This window comes from Zonotrichia albicollis, chromosome 7, assembly GCF_047830755.1.
Source record: "Zonotrichia albicollis isolate bZonAlb1 chromosome 7, bZonAlb1.hap1, whole genome shotgun sequence".
In the NCBI taxonomy this organism is placed as follows: Eukaryota; Metazoa; Chordata; class Aves; order Passeriformes; family Passerellidae; genus Zonotrichia; species Zonotrichia albicollis.
The window spans coordinates 48,044,339-48,064,744 of record NC_133825.1 but is presented as its reverse complement, the minus strand read 5'-3'; the positions used below and the strand labels follow the sequence as shown (position 1 = coordinate 48,064,744).

The 20,406-nt window shown below is 45.9% G+C and overlaps 1 protein-coding gene across 1 annotated transcript in view; it reads left to right on the top strand.

The window, feature by feature from the left end:
• The first annotated feature begins 1,333 nt into the window (after nucleotides 1-1,333).
• The window catches only part of ADAM12 (ADAM metallopeptidase domain 12), a 190,546-nt gene continuing 171,473 nt past the window's right edge, over nucleotides 1,334-20,406 (top strand). The window contains exon 1 of the mRNA XM_074545384.1: nucleotides 1,334-1,603. Within this exon, the coding sequence (XP_074401485.1) occupies nucleotides 1,474-1,603 (130 nt within the window). The 5' untranslated portion in view covers nucleotides 1,334-1,473. The remainder of the gene's footprint in view (nucleotides 1,604-20,406) is intronic.

Here is a 20,406-nt window from a genome sequence, read left to right as displayed (position 1 = left end):
TGTTAAACTGTAATTGATAATGGCTGAGCAGGGAAAATTGAGCATTTGGCTATTGAAAGTTGCACACAGGCTCATCCCTGACTGCTCCCAAGGAGAGGGGATGCACACAATGAGGAAAATGTGAGGTGAGACATAAGTGTAGACAAAATTCAAATTTCTGAGCAATTTGAGGTGAGTCTGTGGGTCTGGTTTGGGCAGAGGGTAAGAGGTGAAATGTGCTTTTCAAGTGTGAAGCACAGCAGTTTGTGAGAGCCCTCTGGGCACATTGTCCATGATCCCAGCCCTTTTCCAGGTTAGCTTGTGCTGGGCTGACCTGGCATTACCACAGTTAGCCCTGGATGGCTCAGGGATGCTGCCAGGGCACCGTGCCAGGCTCCAGTTTGGGAGCCACAGAATTTGTTGTCCCCCTGGAATTTCTGGCTCATTTATCCCCAGAGCTGCTGAAAAGTACAGTCTGGATCGCTGGGAATAATCAGCATCCTCTGCTCCAGAACAGCCTCAAATCTGAGCTTTCCAAACACCATTTTTCAGTGGGATTGTGTGGCTCTTGTGCCTGCTGGCCCTCAGACACATCTCAGAGCACTTCTGCCAACTGTTTCGTGCACAAGGAACATGGAGCCAAGCTGCAGAACTCAGTATCAACATCCAAACTGTGAGATTTGGGAAGAGTTTTAGTAAATTAAAGCTAAAAACAGCACAATAAAAGTCTGTGAGGATCTTCAGGATTGGATTATTTTTTTTTTCTGCTCCTCCACAGCAACATGTGGGCATTACATGTGTTTTGGTGGTACATTAAGGAGCAGATAATCTGTATTTGGTTATTCTCCCAGACAGTCAGTAATAATAATTTGAATGAGGGAGATTTTAAAAAATGCATCTGGCAACTCTGTGGGTGTGTTTTGTTGTTTGTTTTCTTTTTTTTTCCCCCCTTCTTTTAAAACCCCCACAATATAAAATAAGAACCAACACCAGAAACAAGTCTGAAATAATTATGAAACCAATAAATAACCCCTGAGCTGTAACGTACACAGATGACTTTCCAGAGGCGGCAGGCAGGAAAAAAAAGAAAAAAGGGAAAAGTCAGGGATGAGGGGGGACTCTGGAGCCCCCCAGGCTGGGACCCTGCAGAGGGGCTCAGATGTTCCAGGGGCGCAGGATTAAGTTTGTCCTTGCCAAAACAACAACAAAAAAAAAATACAAAATAACCGACACAAACCTATTTGAATAAGGGAGAAAAAAAATAAAGAAGAAAGAAAAAAAACCCCAACTCCCCTATTTTTTTTTCTTCCCCCTAAGCAGCCGAGCCCAGCTCATCAGCAGCTGAGGCAGGAGCAGGAGGGGTTTTGGAGTTAACTGCATGCAGGAAATCTCTCACATCCTGAGTCCCAGCTCGCTCCTCTCGGTAACTGTATATTATGGGGCTGCTCTCCAGCCCCAGCTGATGAAAGTTTGTCTCCCTCAGTCTGGGCTGCGATGTCAAAGCGCCTCCAGGCAGCGCAGCTGCGCTCCCCCCGTGCGCTGCCCCGGGCCCGGCTCCCCGCGCTGCTGCCGCTGCTGCTGCTGCTGCTGGGCCCGGGCCGCCCGCTCTCCGCATCGCCCCGCGGTAAGTCACACACAGCCCCGGGGCTTCCCCCGACAGGATCCCGCTCCATTTTAGCCGGACGAGCAGCAGGGAGATGGGTTCTGAGCGCCGCTCCCCCCGCCCCGCGGCGGGCATGGGGCGGGAGGTCCCGGCCGGGCACACGCGGAGCGCGGAGCTCCCGCTCCTCAGGGCGGCTCCGCGGAGATTCCCCGGAGAACTCCGCTCTGCGAGCCCCCGGCACCCCCAGACCCGCCATGGCACCCCCAAACCTGCTGCTCCTTTCCCCCTGGCGCCCCCAAACCTGCTGCTCCCTTCTCTGCACCCCCGAACCCGCCGGGTGCCATCCCCCGGTGCCCCCAAACCTGCTGCTCCTTTCTTTGCACCCCCATCCCCCGGCACCCCCAAACTTGCTGCTCCCTTTTCTGCACCTCCAAACTTGCTGCTTCCTTCTCTGCAACCCCAAACTTGCTGCTCCTTTTCTTTGTACCCCCAAATTCACCAGGTGTCATGCCCCAGCACCCCTAAACCTGCAGCTTCCTTCTTTGCACCCCCATCCCCTGGCACCCTCAAACCTTGTTCTCCCTTCTCTGCACCCCCAAACCTGCCGGATTCTGTTCTAGTGCACCCCCAAACCTTCCCAAAGGTGCTGCTCTTTTCTTTGCACCCCCATGCCTTGGCACCCCCAAACGTGCTGCTCCTTTCTTTGCACCCCCAAATCCACCGGGTGTCATGCCCCGGCACCCCCAAACCTTTCCAAAGGTGCTGCTCCTTTCTCTGCACCCCCATTCCCCGGCACCCCCAAACCTGCTGCTCCCTTTTCTGCCCCTCCAAATCCACGGAGAGTCATCCCCGGCACCCCCAAACCTGTTTGTACCTCCTCTGCCCCCCCCAAACCTGCTGCTCCCTTCTCTGCACCCCCAAACCTGGTGTTCCCTTCTCTGCACCCCCATCCCCGGTCCCATCCCCCGTTATGTTCATTCGGGGGTCCCGGGCAGAGAGTGTTTAGGGGGTGTTGGAAATTCCCCTCCGAACAGCCCCCGGGGCTGCATTCAAAGCTCTGGGAGTCTTGTCAGAGTTCGGGCTCTGTTTCCAGCTGGGGAAAATTGCGCGGAAAAGCCAAATAGTGATGGTAAAAGCGTCCTGGCTGGGTAAAAGTTTTCTCGCCGCCGCTGTGTTCATTCAAAGTGAGCTCCAGGCGGGGATTGAGCTGCGGAGCGCTGTGCTGTCCGTGTTCCATGGATGGGAACAGCCTAGGACGGGATTGTCTCTTCCTACAGCAAGTTTGGGGTTTGTTCTGCAATCCTCAGAGCGCCCAGGTCCTCTCGTGTTTGCTAAGCAGCAGCTGACTGCATATGTATGTGAGAGAGGAAGAGAGATTCTCCTCTATGAATGCATTGAACAGCCCCGAGGGGTGCCTGTGTTCCTGAGTGTTACTAAAAACTCCTGTGTTTGGGCTTTTTTTGTCTTTTTTTTTTTTTCCCCATTGTAACTTGAAGCTTTGCAAATATTTGCTTATCTTCAAACGTATTGACAACGACTTTCACTGGGACTTTGCCTCTGAACTTGCTAAGAGAAAAGATGGGGAGATAGTTTAGCACATGGAAATCCCAGGGGGGAAAAGGACAAGGTGTTGCCTTTGATCAAGCACCTGGAATTTATCTTAATGGATTAACAGGAGTTGAAGCTCTGCCTTTGAGAGGGGTCTTGATTTCCTTTTGCCAGCATTTGTATTTGCACCAAATCAGTGGGTTTGGGGTAAAGGCTGCAGAAATTCCCTGCAAATGAAGGGAAATAGGTGCCCTGGGGCCGTTCCCTTTTTGTGGGGAAAGGGAGGGATGGTTTGGATGGGAGCATGGCTCCTTTCTCTGAGTATGGAACTGGCTGGCCAGCCCCTCCATGGTGTGGAAGTTCACTTGCAGTGGGGAAAATCTGAGGTAAAACACTTCAAAGTGTTTGTCCCTACAATACCAGGAGGGCAAAGTGTGGGTGACTTGGGCCTGGCACACAGAGGAGTGAGCAGAAGGGGAAGAGGGGGTGGAAATCTGGTTCCTGGTGCTCAGAATTCCCTCAGAGCCAAGTGAAGCTCTAAGGTTACACTCACACCCATGATTTAAGCTCTGTGTAAAGTTTGTGCCAGCTGCTCATCTCCACGCTGTCTTTAGGTGTCTTTATGGGTTTTAGGTGTCTACATTTGGGCAGCTGTGGTAGTTGCTGGCCTTTGGATTTGCCTTCTTGTATTTTCCTGCTCCTCTTCTTTCAGTACTATGTCTGTAATTTGCTCTTTTCCACCCAGAATATTCAGTGAGCATCCCCTGCCTTAATTCCACATTTTTCCCTGTGGAAGCAGAGCACAGCTTCAGCCCTGCCAGAGCTTGTGCTGCTTTCTTGGGCACGGAGGTGCTGGAAGTTCCAGGCACTCCCAGTGACACCAGGGGCTCCTGGCTGGGCTGGAATGGCTCTCACTGGGCGTTCTGGAGCCCTGCAGGACATCCTGATTTTTACATAAACTCCTGCTTAGTGATTAACACAAGTTGGAGTTATGATAGGCCTTGAGACCTGGGTTTGAAACATGGCAATAATGTGTGTCTGCCTGAGTGACAGCTCTGTTGTTAAATAGAAATTATCAGGTTGTGGGCTAGACAACTTCAAAGTAGCCTCGTTGCTTGCTTTTAGTATGTTTTCTTTCCATTTCTTTGTGGTTTTACAATTGCCCTCTTAGTTTTCAATCTTGTGCTGGGTTTCTGCTTAAAGGACCTCATGGACAAAAAGGAAAACTCAACCAGGCCAAATAACTTTGTTGCCCTTGTAGAGTGGGATATAAAGGATAAGATCTGATCTTCCAGTCCCAGTCAAATACCTCAAAATCTACACCTGTACAAGGTTTTTGTGCTCAAGGCTGTCCTATTCCTGCAGGGCAGACAAAGTGATGCTGTGGATGAAGTCCAAATTAGAGATTGTGTGTACGTCCACAAACTTTTGAATTTCTTTTAAATATTGTGTGTTAGCTGGGAAAACAGCAGGAAAAAAATTACTCTTAGAATGACAGAATGGTTTGGGTTGGAAGGTACCTTAAAAACCATTTTATTTCACCCCCTGCCATGGGCAGAACGCTTTCCACCATCCCAGGTGGCTCCAAGTCCTGTCCAGCCTGGCCTTGGACACTCCCAGGGATAGAAGAGCCACAGCTGCTCTGGGCATGAAAAAATGCAAATCATAAAACTGCAACCCAAAATTTTTTACCTTCAGTTAAAATCACTTTTGTCTAGATGTTAATTTGCTACTGATTGCAGCTTCCTTGGTTCTAATGGAAATAAATTGCAGGAGAAGAGATGTTGCTTTGTCTTGTGCTCTAAACCTGATTTCTCCATCACCCTCTGTGTTTCAGAGCTCATTTTTAAATCCTGTCTTCTCTCAAACTGCACCAGCATTTGTGGCAGATATTTCTGGTGTGTGTGTAATCACCCCCTCTTTGCCTGGTGATTATCCCCTTCAGACAGCCTGGCATGAGCTGTCCCTGGCCGTGGGGCTCCAGAGATCCATGCCAATCCCCCAGCAGAGGGATTTCACTGCCACTCTTCAGCAGTGTCTGCATCCTTCCCCTCCAGCTCTCTGGGGAGCTGCAGGTGCTTCACTGCTGCTCCCTTGGACAAGGAAGGAAGGAAAAGGAAGGAAGGAAAAGGAAGGAAGGAAAAGGAAGGAAAAGGAAGGAAGGAAGGAAAAGGAAGGAAGGAAGGAAAAGGAAGGAAGGAAGGAAGGAAAAGGAAGGAAGGAAGGAAAAGGAAGGAAGAAAGGAAGGAAAAGGAAGGAAGAAAGGAAGGAAAAGGAAGGAAGGAAGGAGCATCTCTTGCTGTGCTTGTGATTTTTGGAAAGGTCCTGATCCAGATACAAAGAGCATCCTTGAACTCGTGGTTGCCAGTCTGTGTTTTGGGTGGTTTTGCATCCTGGGGGATTTCTCTGATGGCCTGAGGGTGACTGCAGCAGCCCAGGGCTGTGTTTATCTGTTTACCCCACTGAAGATATCCATTTATCTGTTATTCCCACCAAGACTCACCACCCATGATCATGAAATTCTGTTCTAAAAGGGCTCAACTCATGTTGTTGTGGTTCCAGTTGTGGGTTTCTCTGGGTCTGGATTCAAGGCATTTGAGACAGTAGTTCATGTTCACACTCAGGTGTTTATTATTTCTTATCAGTAAAACAGTCTCACTGCTGTGAGTTGGGCAGCTTTTCATTAGAAGGCACAAAATGGCCAACAATCTCTTGTTCCAAGGTCTTTTAAGACTAAACTATCCAATTAAGAGCTGACACCTGGATTATTTTCCCTTTTAACCCAATAACTGAACCCAGAGAGCCCCCAGTGGGGACTTTTCTGCCCAATTACAAAATGCCACCCAAACCCATGGAGAAGGATGAAGAAGAAGCCCAGGATGACACCCTGTGCCCACCACCTTGCTTCCATCCGCAACATACTAAAAACCCCAAAACCTCAATTTCTCACCAAGTGACACACCTACACTAGATTACTCTGTAATCTGTTTCTATTTTTCTATCTAATCTATTTCTATTTTGTGGATTCCAGTCTATCTTGAAGTCCAGGAAGCTTTCTCCATGGATGAGGGTCACAGTCAGGGCTCCCTGGCGGTCAGGGCACCCCAGAGCAGACACAGAAATATTCCCTGTGGTGCCCTGGCTTTGCACATCATGTAAAGGTTTATTTGTTCCTCCCCCAGCTTTCTCCACACCTCACATCTCCTCCTCCTGACAATTTATCCCTGGTGCTTCCAGCAGATCTGGCACTGCCAGGGCAGCCTGGCCAAGGAGTCCAGCTGGGCTCTGGAGTTTTTGTGTTCCTGAGCCTCCCTTTGTGCTGTGGCAGAGTGAAGGGTGAGCCCTGAGCTGCCTTGCTGGGCTCTTGGGGTGGGTTTCTCCTCACTTGTGCTGTGAGAGCTGCAGTAATGCAGGCATGGACATTTTTAAGGTGTTTGGAAATCTGGAATGCTGTCAGGATGCCCAGCCAGGCCCTGCCACGCCAGCAGGCTGTCCCCAGCTCTGCCTCACACCATCCCATCCTGCTTAGCATGCCAGCCTGCCCATGTTGCAGGGATTTTTAATTTAACCCCTTTTTCTGGTGACTTTCCTTCCTCTACAACCCCTTATGTTTTACTGCACCTCACGCTGGATCTCGCTCTCCCCACAGCCTGCACTTTGCACTTGTATTTCAAGCAGCTCCTCAGATTTCTCCCTGGACAAAAGCACATCATCTGCACAGTCCTGGCGTGCTCCATCCCCGAATCACACCTGCACAGGCTTCTCCTAGGTCCTGCTCAGTCTCCAGGGCAGATCTATGAGCCAGTAAATTAAAACTCCACAGTTTGAGGGCAGCAGTTGATTCCTCATAGGGCAGTGCAGTCCGAGAGCTCAATCCCTTTTATTTCTGCTTAAAACAGAGCAAAGTGCTTCTAATGTATTCAATTTTTATCTTTTTGCCACCCCACTAACTAAGAGAAAGGGATTGTTTCTTAGTAAAGCCTTGCTCCAGCATGTTGACCCTTCTCTTTTTAGAGTTCAGGCTGGATTTTGAGACTAAGTTGGTATCAAGTGACTTGAACTGCATAATCTAATCAGAAATTAATCTGTTTAATCCCTTCAGGTTGTTCCACTAATACTTTACACCCCATACAAATGACTTTGCTGCTTTCCATGACCTGGAGCTAGGATAAGCAAGAGTTTGGAGGCAGGAAATTGTCCTTTCACAAGGTCAGCTTGCTAAAAGCAGTGATTAGGAGAACAAATTCTTTCTTGTCCCAAATCTATGATGTAATAAGGCAAGAAGTGAAATGTGTCATGGCCTGTTAGCCATGCTGGATAATGCACATCAAGGCAGAAAAAGCTGGATGCAGAATTTGGCACAAAAGTATCTTTTACTCATTTATTTTGGGGTATTTTTTTAAGAAGAACTGTGTCAGCCCATGGGAATTTATTTAAATAGTATATATTATATGCATTAAGTGAAAAATCTTCCTCTGACAATGGTGAAATTTTGCTGTTTTCTTCTTCTTTCAAATGTGTTCTAATCCTGCAAGCAGCTGAAAGATAAACCTCATGTGTGACTGTTTACCTCTGAAAGAATACATGAAGATACAAACTTCAACAAATTCAAGTATTTATGGGATTGTTTTGCTATAGTTATGCAAAAACAAATTTAAAAATTACAAAATCTGGACTTTATCATTTAGTAAGGGGATCATATGGGCCTGCTCAGGAATGGAGCTGAGCATGAGCAGTTTTTATCCAGCAGCGCTGATGCAGTGATGGTCTGTGCTGGAGATCCATTGCTACTTCAACAGTTAGGAGACGTGAGGAGGATAATTCAGTCCATATTATTGAAGTTCATATTCCATTCCTTTTCTGCCACTGAGAGCACTGTGATGATAGAGGGAGTTGGGAATAAATTCATGGATCCCTCTGGAGCACCAGGGATGGACACAGCACCTCAGCCGTGTTCCTTTTGGAGCTGGAGATCACTAAAGGATCTCCAGGTTAAAATATATTCTTGCATTTTGATGTGGGCATTGGTGCATGAGGTGAGCACCCCAAAAGAATGAGGATTTATTTCTTCATCTCCTGAGTAGGGCACAGACACACTTTGGGTGAACACCAAGGTGAAATATGGGATCATTGCAGAAGAAATCCCAGAATGGTTTGGGTGGGAAGGGACCTTAAATCCCACCCAGTGCCACCCCTGCCATGGCAGGGACACCTCCCACTGTCCCAGGGGCTCCAGCCCCAATGTCCAACCTGGCCTTGGGCGCTGCCAGGGATCCAGGGGCAGCCACAGCTGCTCTGGGGATTCCATCCCAGCCCTTCTCCACCCTCACAGAGAGGAAATTCTTCCTGATATCCAACCAGATCTCTCCTCTTTTAGTTTAAATCTTGACACTTCAGGAAGTAGGAGCTATTTGCTCTGCATGCTGTGTGTTCCTTGTTTCTATGCTTGACCCTCTTTTGGGATAAATTCCCTCCCCTCCATGGACCTGACTCCTTTGTACAGCCCAGTGCTCATGTCCTGTGCTGGCATTTAAAATCCTTTCTGCAGCACCAGAGCAGATGAGCAGAGCTGTCGTAGTGACCTGGGGAGAGATATCCTGCCCTGAACAAACCATAAAAATAAATGTTCTTTGCTCCTGTATCTCATTGCTGGTGGAATGTGTGAAAGTCAGGAGTTACAGAGCGACCCAGGGCTCACGGTGACACTTTCTGCAAGGTCACACTCATAATTCTGAGCAGCAGAGGTGGCTTCAAGAACATTAACTAACTCCAGGTTATCTTTTCATGTTTTAAAAACCAGAAGGGAGATTCAGTGACAGCTTGTGCTGGAGCAGGTGCAGCTCATTTTCCTCTGCCTGCTGCTGTGTGATGTGAGGATCAGGTATTCCCCACCCAAACAGGAACTCCTGATGGATACAAAATCCTGATGGATATAAAAACTCCTGCACATAAACTCCTCAGCCCAGCAGCTCCTTTTCTAGGCTTGGGTAAGAACCACAAATCACATCCCCTGCCTGCCCAGCTAAATTAACACTGCAGTTCACCCCAGCTGGGTGTGCTGTGTTCCCCAGAGAAATCTGAAGGAATGATTTGTTGTATTTGTGGGGTTCCCCAGATGAGGAAGGAATGATGAATCTGACTCCATGTTCTTAGAAGGCTAATTTATTATTTTATATATACTATATGATATTAAAGAATATATTACTATATTAAATACTATATTAGATACTAGATACTATATTATATTAAAGAATGCTATACTAAACTATACTAAAGAATACAGAAAGGATACAGACAGAAGGCTAAAAAGATAATAATGAAAACTTGTGACTCTTTCCAGAGTCCTGACACAGCTTGGCCCTGATTGGCCAAAAGAGTGAAAACAATTCACATGAAACCAATGAAACCATCTGTGGGTAAACAATCTCCAAACACATTGCACATGAGCACAACACAGGAGAAGCAAATCAGATAATATTGTTTTCCTTTTTCTCTGAGTTTTCTAAGCTTCCCAGGAGCAAAATCCTGGGTGAAGGGATTTTCCAGACAATATGAATGCTACAATGCTCTGTGCCTGTGAGGAGCACAGCTCCCACTCCTTGGTGCTTTTCGGTGCAGGTTGTACCCAGCCAGGAACATCCCTCATTTCACTGTGAGAGGATTCCTTTCTGTGCAGGTTGTGCACAGCCAGGAACATCCCTCATTTCACTGGGTGAGGATTCCTTTCTGTGCAGGTTGTACACAGCCAGGAACATCCCTCATTTCACTGTGTGAGGATTCCTTGCCCTTGCAGGTTGTACACAGCAAGGAACATCCCTCATTTCACTGTGTGAGGATTCCTTTCTGTGCAGGTTGTACACAGCCAGGAACATCCCTCATTTCACCGTGTGAGGATTCCTTTCTGTGCAGGTTGTGCACAGCCAGGAACATCCCTCATTTCACTGATTCCTTTCTGTGCAGGTTGTGCACAGCCAGGAGCATCCCTCATTTCACCGTGTGAGGATTCCTTGCCCTTGCAGGTTGTACACAGCCAGGAACATCCCTCATTTCACCGTGTGAGGATTCCTTTCTGTGCAGGTTGTGCACAGCCAGGGATATCCCTCATTTCACTGTGAGAGGATTCCTTTCTGTGCAGGTTGTACAGAGCCAGGAACATCCCTCATTTCACTGTGAGAGGATTCCTTTCTGTGCTGGTTGTGCACAGCCAGGAACATCCCTCATTTCGCTGTGAGAGGATTCCTTTCTGTGCAGGTTGTGCACAGCCAGGAACATCCCTCATTTCACTGATTCCTTTCTGTGCAGGTTGTACACAGCCAGGAACATCCCTCATTTCACTGTGTGAGGATTCCTTGCCCTTGCAGGTTGTGCACAGCCAGGAACATCCCTCATTTCACTGTGAGAGGATTCCTTGCCCTTGCAGGTTGTGCACAGCCAGGAACATCCCTCATTTCACTGTGTGAGGATTCCTTTCTGTGCAGGTTGTGCACAGCCAGCAACATCCCTCATTTCACTGCGTGAGGATTCCTTGCCCTCACTGAGGCAGGTTAGTAAATCACTGCAGAGAGGGATTGCAGTGTACCTTTTGAAAGAGCAAGAGGAAATTGTATTTTGGAGAGTAATTTGAAGTTCACTCAGTGAAAGTAGCCTTTCATGAGGCTTTGGAGGGGAGGAGTTGGAGAGGAGCACTGGACCTGGATTTTCACGTAATTATGTGGACTCATTGCTGAGAAGTGAAGATATATTTAGTACCTTTTTCTCTGCCCTTGGAGCTGGGTGGATTCCTGTGCTTGTAAAGCACAGGTTATTATTTCTGTGCCTCAGAAAGTGTTTTTGGCTGGTACAGAAGGGTGCAAAGCTGAGTTCATCATAGAAAACAAAGATCTGTGGGGCTCTTTGGGGAAGAAGAAGCAATTTAGGAACAAGCAGACGTGTCCCAGTGTTGAGATGCCCCATCCTTCACTCTGGCAGCCTGGGAATACCTATGGGAAAGGCACAGTGCAACCCTTGAGGATTTTCATCCATTATTAGCCCTGTCCTGCCTGTTTTTGGAAGAGGAAAGGGCTGGGCCAGTTGATATGGTGTGGATCAGGGCTTGGAAAAGAGGCAGGAAAACAGGATTTACAGCAAGAGGACAGAAGTTCTTCTAAGCTGCTGTGTCATGGACTTTCCAAAGCTCCTTTGGGTTGGAATCTTGCATTTCTGGCTTGCCCTCTTCTGTGAACTCCCAAGCCCTGAGCTCTTCCATGGGGGAACCTCTCAGTCCTCCCCATGACCCACTGTGCTGGAATGCCCTTTCCTTCAGGGCTTCACTGCTTTATTTCTCTCTATTTTGAAATGTTCTCTTCTAGGGAAAAAAAAAAAAAAAAGAAAAAAAAAGACAACTCTGTCTTTGGACTGGTCCTGAATAGTAATTCCTCAGTCAAACATAACAGCATCCCAAATGAGGCTGGACAGCTGTTTCCCAAATATATCCCTGTACATATTCTATACACATCATAAAGCTGGGTTTGGGTTATTTGAAACGTTCTGCAGGCTCCCTGCCCCCTCCTGCAGTCAATGGCAAATGTTGTTCTCCCAACTCCACTTGTCACATTCTGTTCTGCAGAACAGGGAGGATATTGAGATATACTGGCTTCTCTCCTTGACTGCATTTCAATATGTATTTTGTATAATGAGGGCCCAAATCCTTCTGCCATTACTTAGGCTTTAATCACACTGTGCTCTGCCCAGATTGCTTTAATCGCATTTGCATCAGCAGGAGTTGCTCTGTGATGAGCAATATTTCATCTGCAAACAGGGCAGACACATCTCAGGCACTCGAGGAGGAAGGAGCTGCCTGGCCAGGCTTTGTTGCAGCTCTCCAGTGAGGGATGGTGCAGCATCCTGATTGGAGAAATAGATTTTCAGGAATTAGAAGGAGCAAAGCCATTTTTATCAGTTGTTTTGTTTTTGGTTTTTTTTTGGTTTTTTTGGTTTTTTTTTAAGTTTGGGGTTTTTTTTTAAGTTTTTGGTGTTTTGTTTTGTTTTGTTTTTAGGGGTGTTTTTTTTGGACCTGTCAAGTGTGATAGCTCCCTTTTAATTTTCTACTAAATGGCTTTTTGGCATGTGTTATCTGCTGAGGAACGCCCGGTGCAGAGCCATCGTTTTGTACTTCAGCCATGACATTACTCTAGATGAGAACTGAAAAGTTATATAGATATTACACCAATATATAAACCATGTGTGTTAGGAAGACAAGTTGAGTTTTGAAATATTTGCCTTAGCTATGCTTTTCACTTTCAATCTGTGCCAAACATGTGCTTGAATGACTGATGGAGTCATATGGTTCCCCGAATAAAGCACTTTATTGTGCTCAGACTTGGAGCCTTCCAACAGTTGTATTACAGAAGCTTGAAGATTAAGATGATCCAACTGCTTAGGGGGTATGTCCCACAAGGAACATTTTAGTTTTTCTTTTCTTGTCCCCCCCACTTCTCTATTTTTTGTCTTTCTCTGTGTCATCAGTTTGTTCAGCTGCTGGGGCAGTGACACCACAGAGAATTTGGTGGAGCAGAGCAGCAAAGTCACCTCCAGATTTCAGCTTTTTTTGCTGTGTCCACATTGAGATGTTGAACACATGACATATTCCAGGCATTTTATGGGATTTCATGGGGGAGGGGGCAGAGGGCTGTTCCCTGTCACTGATTATTTCGTCAGCAGAATCAGACTCAGGAAAGGAGTGACTGTGCGTGAGCAAGTGATGACAGGAGGTAGATCTGAGAATTATAAACCCCAAATATTGAAAGCCATGTTTTTGATGCTGTTCAGTTAATGGGGATCAGGGAATCTCAACCCTCCATTCCTCATCCCGGAGCTGCCTGGGGATGCTGCAGAGCTTCATCTGCACAGACCCATCAGGCTGGAGACAGGATCTTTTTCCATTGGAAGCCAAAAGAACAGAAAATTAAATTCAGAAATGCATGGAGTCATCTTGCTGCTGCCTCCTCTCAGGCTCGTCAAAGACCTTTGCTGACTTCTCGTGTTTGAAAAATTTTTGTACACAAGTTGTAATTTTTGCAGCGTGAAAAAAAGGCAAAATTCCAGCTCAAGAAGATCCATGGAATTAGCTGCTTTCCAAGGATTACTTGTGCTTAAATGCCTGAGGTCTTGGGTTTGGGAGAAGGGAGAAAACAAGTAAAACTTTGTGTGTAGTTTTTCCTCTTTTTTTAAGTCTTATTTTCCAAGCAGGCCATGAAAGGACTAATTTTCCTGGGTTTTGTAGAAATAATCAATGTACCCTTTAGAGGAGCAAAGGTTAGCTGGGAAAATAATTCATGATTTTGAACTAATAAAAACTTCACTGCAAGAGATAAGAGTTTTACTTATGCATAGTCAAATCTTGCCCAGGCTTTTGTGCTTATAAATAAAGGAGGGCAGAGTCTGGTGTTGTGCTGCCTTTGATGAGGCTGTGGAAGTGCTGGAAGTGGGATAATGGGAAGCACCTTATCAATGTGGTGATTTTTGTCCTTTCTTTTGAGAGGGTGTCTGTGTCCTCAGCTGGTGGAGGTAAAATTACATCAAAATTTTGATGTAAAATTTAAGCCGTTGCTTCTTTGACCCCGTGTGAGTCTCAGCCCAAATGGCTTTGTTTAACCATTATGCACTAGAAATCTGGTACTGGTTTATTTTCTAGCATTTGCACATTTATTATGAGATATATTTACATTTTGTATTTTTTTTTGTGTTAGTGCCCAGGGAGGTTGTGGATTCCCATCCCTGGAAGTGTCCAAGGCCAGGCTGGAGCAGCCTGGGGCAGTGGAATGTTCCCTGTCCATGGCCGGGATGGAATGGGCTGAGCTTTATGGTCCCTTCCAACCCAAACCACTTTGCAATTCTGGGATTTTATGAAGTACCAATTTGTTTTTCCTGTCTCAGGCACAACAGGCACCGTTTTAGGTGGTTTCAGCAAGGCCTGTGCCTGGATAATGTTTAGCTTGGGTAAAGCTTTGGCTTTTGCTGGAAGGTGGAGTGAAATAGAGGACTGGAATTACACATCTCCAGACCTTGGCCACAGAGTTGGATAACTGACACTTCTTTTGGCATGATATGATCTGACCCCTAATGCTGACAATTTCCATTTAAAGCAAGTTGTTTTTCCTTTTCTTTTTGCTTTCCTTGAGGGACAAGGGCTGGATGTGATCCTCTGTGCAATTCTAGATTGGAATCCTATCTCACTTTATGTGTAGGCACTTTATACTCCTGCCATCTCTAAATGTATCAGCACTGGCAAGATAAATACCAAAAGGCATAGAGAGCTAAGGGACAATCGGGGTCCTGTCACCTTTGGTTTTCTACATTATGTAAAATAATTCTTCTAGTTCCCTTCTTGTAATTCAGACTTTCCACTTCCCTGCTCTCCCTGGCAGCCTTTCCAAGCCACCAGCTCCAGGCTCAATTCATCTCTTGTGAGTGCAGGTGAGGAAAATGCCCCCAGCACTCCAGAAGTGCTTCTCTCTCCAGCTCTCAGGATTAGCCTGGATCTCTGGTGCTCCCTGCAAACACCTCTTTTGATGCAGCATTGTCAGTGTTATCCCCAGTACCATGGGTGGGTCATTCTGGTGTTGCCTGCTTTGAGGAGCAGTGGTTGGAGCAGAAATCCTGATGATCCCTAAGGGTACAACCCTCCTGGGTTTAACCCCTTGCTCCAGCCTGCAAGTCATTGTGTTCTTTGTAATATTCCTCTGTGCAGTCACATCTCACCTCTGAGCACTGGATTTCAGGAGGACTCTTGAGTAAAGTTTGCTGATAAAAATGCAAACTGATCTTAATATCTTTTCTTACTGAACTGTGGTAAAATCCTTCCCTTGCCTGGTTGTGGGTGCTGTGTTTGTGGGCAGCTTCCAATTCTTATCCTGTTTCACTTCCATAAACTTCATAAACTTACCCTTTTTCACTTCCATAACTTCCTAAAGTTCCTAAATTCCAGCTTGAAGGACAAGACTTGGTCCTCCTCTCTTAGTGTGTAAGTGTGGGATTCACATTCTCTGAACCTGAGAGAAGCAATGAGAGAAGAGAATGATCAAAATCCTTATCTCATTTGCTGTGCCTGTGTTTGTATACAAGTGGAATGCACTGTGGAAGATTGTTTACCTGAAGGAATTTGCTTGATTGGATTCTGGTGTGAGTGTTTTCTTTTCTTGACCAATCTATGAAAGCTGTTGGTCAGGAGGCAGTCACAAGATCTTGTTCAGTTGAGTGCTTGGGTAGGTTCAGTTTAGATGTAGAGTAATGTAGTGTAATATAGTATAGAATATATGCTCTAATAATAATGTAGTATAAAATATGTATATTTTTATACATTTTATATATATTTAATAAACATATATTTATACATAACACACATAAATATATATTTTATTATATATATTATATATAATATAGTATCAAATATATACTATAATTATATAGTATAAAATATATATACTATAGTATAATTATATAGTATAAAATATATACTATAATAATAATAGAGTATAAAATATATACTATAGTAAATAATAAAGTAATTAATTAGCCTTGTGATATCATGGATTCCTCCTCATCATTCCTCCTGCACGTCAGGTGCCCTGCTAATACAATATGTAAGCTTGGGAATTTTGGATTAAAAAATTCTGGTTGGAATTTTTTTGGAGATGGCAGAAGAATCATCCCAAAGGAGAGAAAAGCCCCTGGTGGTGGGGGAAAAAGCTCTTTACACCTGCTGGGCCCCTGGGAGCAGTGCAGGCTCTGGGGGTACCAGAAATGGCCACAATCCCAGTAAAGGAGTGCTGGTGCTGCCAGGTGTAAATCCCTTCCTCCACAGCCAGGCCATGGATGCCACAAAGTGAGAGCTGAACTGAGGAAGCTGAAGGAAATGAGGAGGGAAATGGATAAAGGATGTCCTTCCTGGCTTCCAGGGCATTGCCTGTGGCACGGAGCACTGCCATTAGCTGATTTCAGTTTGCAGAAAGATTGCTCTGTTCCATGGTTCTCTTCAATCCAAAGGTTATTCCAGTGCTTTGGGTGTTTTGCTGCAGAGGAAAATGAGGACAGGATGTGACTTTCAATTTTGAGTCACTTTTTCGTTGGAAAGGTAACACAAGGATAATTTAATTTAATATTTTTTTACTCCCCCACCTCTGTAATTTTCATAGCTCAGCAGTAAGTGCAGGGGGGGACATGAGGGGTGTTTGGGGACAGTGTGAGGAGACAGAGCTCCAGTCTGGGATGGAAATGGACACCCCACAGCATCACTGGGCTGTTGTGGGGCTCTTTTGTGGGGCTGTGTCAGTCCTCGAGCACCTGGTGACTGATGGAATCCTGGAGCCTCTCCTGTGAGGACAGGCTGAGGCTGGAAGAGCTCACCTGGGGGAGGAGAAGGCTCCAAGGACACCTCAGAGCCCCTGGCAGGGCCTGAAGGGGCTCCAGCAGAGCTGCACAAGGACTGGGGACAGGGATGGAGGGACAGGACCCAGGGAATGCTTTAAGCTGACAATGGGTAGATTCAGATGGGATGTTGGGAAGGGATTCTTGGCTGTGAGGGTGAGGAGGGCCTAGGATGGAATTCCCAGAGCAGCTGTGGCTGCCCCTGGATCCCTGGCAGTGCCCAAGGCCAGGCTGGACATTGGGGTTGGGAGCACCTGGGACAGTGAGAGGTGTCCCTGCCATGGCACTGGGTGGAATGGGATGATTTGAAGTCCCTTCCCACCTAAACCAGTGTGAGATTTTCTGACCCATGTTATTCCAGGTCTGTGTGGGACCAGAACAGGCCCTGTTGCTGTGTGGGACCAGAACAGGCCCAGCCCCAATGGAAGGAAGCTCAGCATCACATTTGGCTCTTGTGTAGATTCTGTAAATTTACAGAAGAGAGATGTGTGTTAGAGATGGATGTTGTTTATAAACCAGCCCAGGTCTGACTCCTGTCCTGCTCTGTGCTGGGGGGCACTGGCAGCACGGCTGGGGCGTGCATTGAGTGGGACATGCTCTATATTCTCTATTTTCCTTGCACTTAATCCCATTTTATCCAGAGCTACTCAGCATTGGGTGCATTCACCTCTTTGTTTGTCATGAGGACAAATAAATGGCCCTGCCTCACTAAAAGCTTATTAATTTAAAGTAAATGCAAATCTGGAGAGGGTCTGGGTTGTTTCAGAGGCAGTGGCCGCTAAGCAAAGATGTCACATCACATACTCTGAGTTTATTTTGCACACAGCTTGGAGGAACTGAAATAAAAAGCAAAAAGATGAAAACCATTCTTAACTCCTTTGCCAACAGGCCCTTGTATGATACTGTGCAAACCAGAAAAGTTGTAGAGGTACATGGCAGATGAAAAATACTTAAGCCGCACAAAAGTCACTGACAGGTAACATCTACTCATCTCACTATTTGTACAAAGTAGCTTTTATATTACTGGGGGGAAAAAAAGAGAATAAAGGGCGCTGCATCAGCTTGTGGGCTGCTTGTGGATCAAAAGCATTACCTTCAGTGCAGGCTGAAAATAGAAAACAGACACAACTGTGAAGGTTTTCATGTGAAAAAGTGGGAGACGAGCTTGCGTCAGGAAGAGCTGGACAGAATTTCACTGAAATGGAAAATAAGTAGGTGAGTGAGTAGGTGCATGTGACACAAAAGATAGGAAACCTGGGTCTAATCTAACTTTCTGCTCTTGCAGATGGCCTGATTTTCTTTTCCTCTCGTGCCACATTACCGAAATTTCAATTCTCTGATTTCAATTATTACACTATTTATACTGCTGTACTTCCAGGAGTCCCTGTAGGGAAGAGGCCTCATTATTAATGGAACACAAACAACTCTAATGGTTCAGCTTCAAAGAAACCCTCCTGAAAATGGGGAAGGGAGGTGCAGAGTGGCAGAGAGGAAATTCCAGCAGGTCTGTGTGCATGAGGAGCTGCAGCCCTGGGAGCTGGGGGATGTTTTGGGTGATGGAAACCCTCCCTTGGTGCAGATGTTGGGCTCATCCCATGGCTCCTTTCCCCAGGATGCTCTTTGGGAGGGATGGGTTTGTGCTCAGGGATGGGTCCCAGAACCAGCAGAAGGAAGCTGGGGATGGGTTTTGGTCAGATATTGTGCTAGGAATGGGTGAAGTGTCCCTGACTGGGATGGATTCCTTGGTGACTCCAGCTCAGGTGAGGGCCAAAGGCTCTCCAGGATACCAGGAACTATCCCACCTTTGTACCCACTTGGTTTATCCCATTTTTTTCCCAAGTTTCCTGCACTATTTCTGCTTTATTTTTTTGGCCTGGCCCTCTGCTTACATTTTTTGTGGGTTTTTTCCCTCCTGATGTAGAATATTCCTCTCCCCATGTCCATGTGCCATTGCTCAGTGGCCTTTCAGATCTCTCCTGCTCAGGATAAGTGTGGCTTGCTCTTCCAGGCTTCCTTTATTTTCTTATTTTCTTAGATAGGACTATTTTCATAGATAAGACATAGATAAGACTACCCCCTATTCTTTGAATCAGGCTGCAGAAACCTATTTAAAGGAATTACCTATTTATCTTCCCCATATATATATTTTTTTTTATTTAAAGACTAGGTTAGAGTTTATTTATCAGCCATACAGGTTTCTTTATTTTGCAGTCTTTCAGAAATATACCCATCCCATAAATATAATGAAATTTCATGAGAAAAACATTATTTGATATACAAAAGGCACCGTGCTGTGCTTCTATCACACTGAGGGCAGCTGGGAGTTAAGCAAGTGCACAATGCATGTGCCCAAACTATCTCCAGAATGAGGCCCAAAATTGGGCTGCACTGCTTCCTCTGCCTTCCACAGGAAGCTGTGATTTTTATCACACCCAATAATTTAAATAAAAACATTCAAATAAGCAGCCAAGTATCTGGCTCAGGGAGAGCAACTAGACAGAAATTGATCTTGTGTTTTATAAATGCTGTGGCTTCAGAAGATTTGCAAACCCTGAAGCTTGTCTGCTTTGTTTCCCCCCAAATAAATTATCTTTTCCAATAAAGATATAACTGCTGCCTATAAACCTGTCTTGATGTCTGTCTCCAGACTATCAACACTTCTGCACAATGAGCTTTTTCAGCAGATAAATAAGCACGTGTGGCAGATTAAATTTGCTCGTTGTAACCTTGCTTTGTTGTGCACCACGAGCATCAATTCATTGGGATGGAAGAGAAGGAGTGGCAAAACTGAACCACACTTTGTGTGGATTTTCCTCCCTTCTCCCATTGTATTTTTATAGCTGCTGCACAACAGAGCAGGCTGTCTGTTTAGGGGATAACCCATCTGTGCACAAATGCTGATCCCCTTCCTTTTTTCTGCTGTTTTGGGTAATGCTGGGAAGTTCATGCTCTGCAGAATGGTCAGGGAAGGCCCATGGAGGAGTATCAGAGAGGGCTTTGATGTTTTCTGGAATCACCATGGGAGCTCCAAAGTGTCAGACAACACATCCATGGGAGGATAAGGATCCTCCAAGGGCTCTGAAAACCTGGATCTCATGACACTTCCAGAATGCAAACCCTACAAAATATTAGAAGGGCCTGAGCCATTTAATTTGTGTGGTTGAGATTGCTCAAGTGGGCCAAGGAGAAAGGAGAGCAGGGCTGGAGCCAAACTTTTCTCATTTTGCTGAGATATGCTTCATAAATTGCTGTTCTGAGCAGGGAGCTTCCTGCCTGATAATGAGAATAAAGGCCTGGAGTTCTGTCTAGACCCTCCCAGGCTGATGAGATGGTGTCTCATGTGCCTCCCCAGGGGACAACCAAATCTTGGGCCAGCTTTGGATCATCTCTTCTGAGGGCTGACACTGTGTCCTCCCAGCCCTCAGTCACTTGGGCTGCATTAAAGGGGTGTAAGAACTCTATAACAAACAACTTTCCTCTCTCCAATGTATTTTATCTTTTTATCTTGTGAGGTAGTTTTTTGTTTGGGTTTTTTTTTTGGGGGGGGGGTGTTTTGATTTTAGTGGGTTTTTTGTTGTTGTTTTTTGGTGTGTTTTAGGTCAAGTGTTATATTTGTAAAAGCACGTTGACAAATACCAGATTTTATTTCCGCTCACATTGCCTTAGCCATAATGACAGTACAGATGTTTTTAAGCTAAACCTAACAGTGATTAAATGGGGGTAATTGTGCTCAGAATATGACTCTTCATCCATCCTTCATGAGAGCATTAGGTGAGCACAGAGAGTGTGGCAAACCCCAGCAGAGTTTTGACTGTCCTGTGGCACCTGGAGGCCATCCCTGTCTCCTCTTTGATTTATCCTCAGTTATTTTT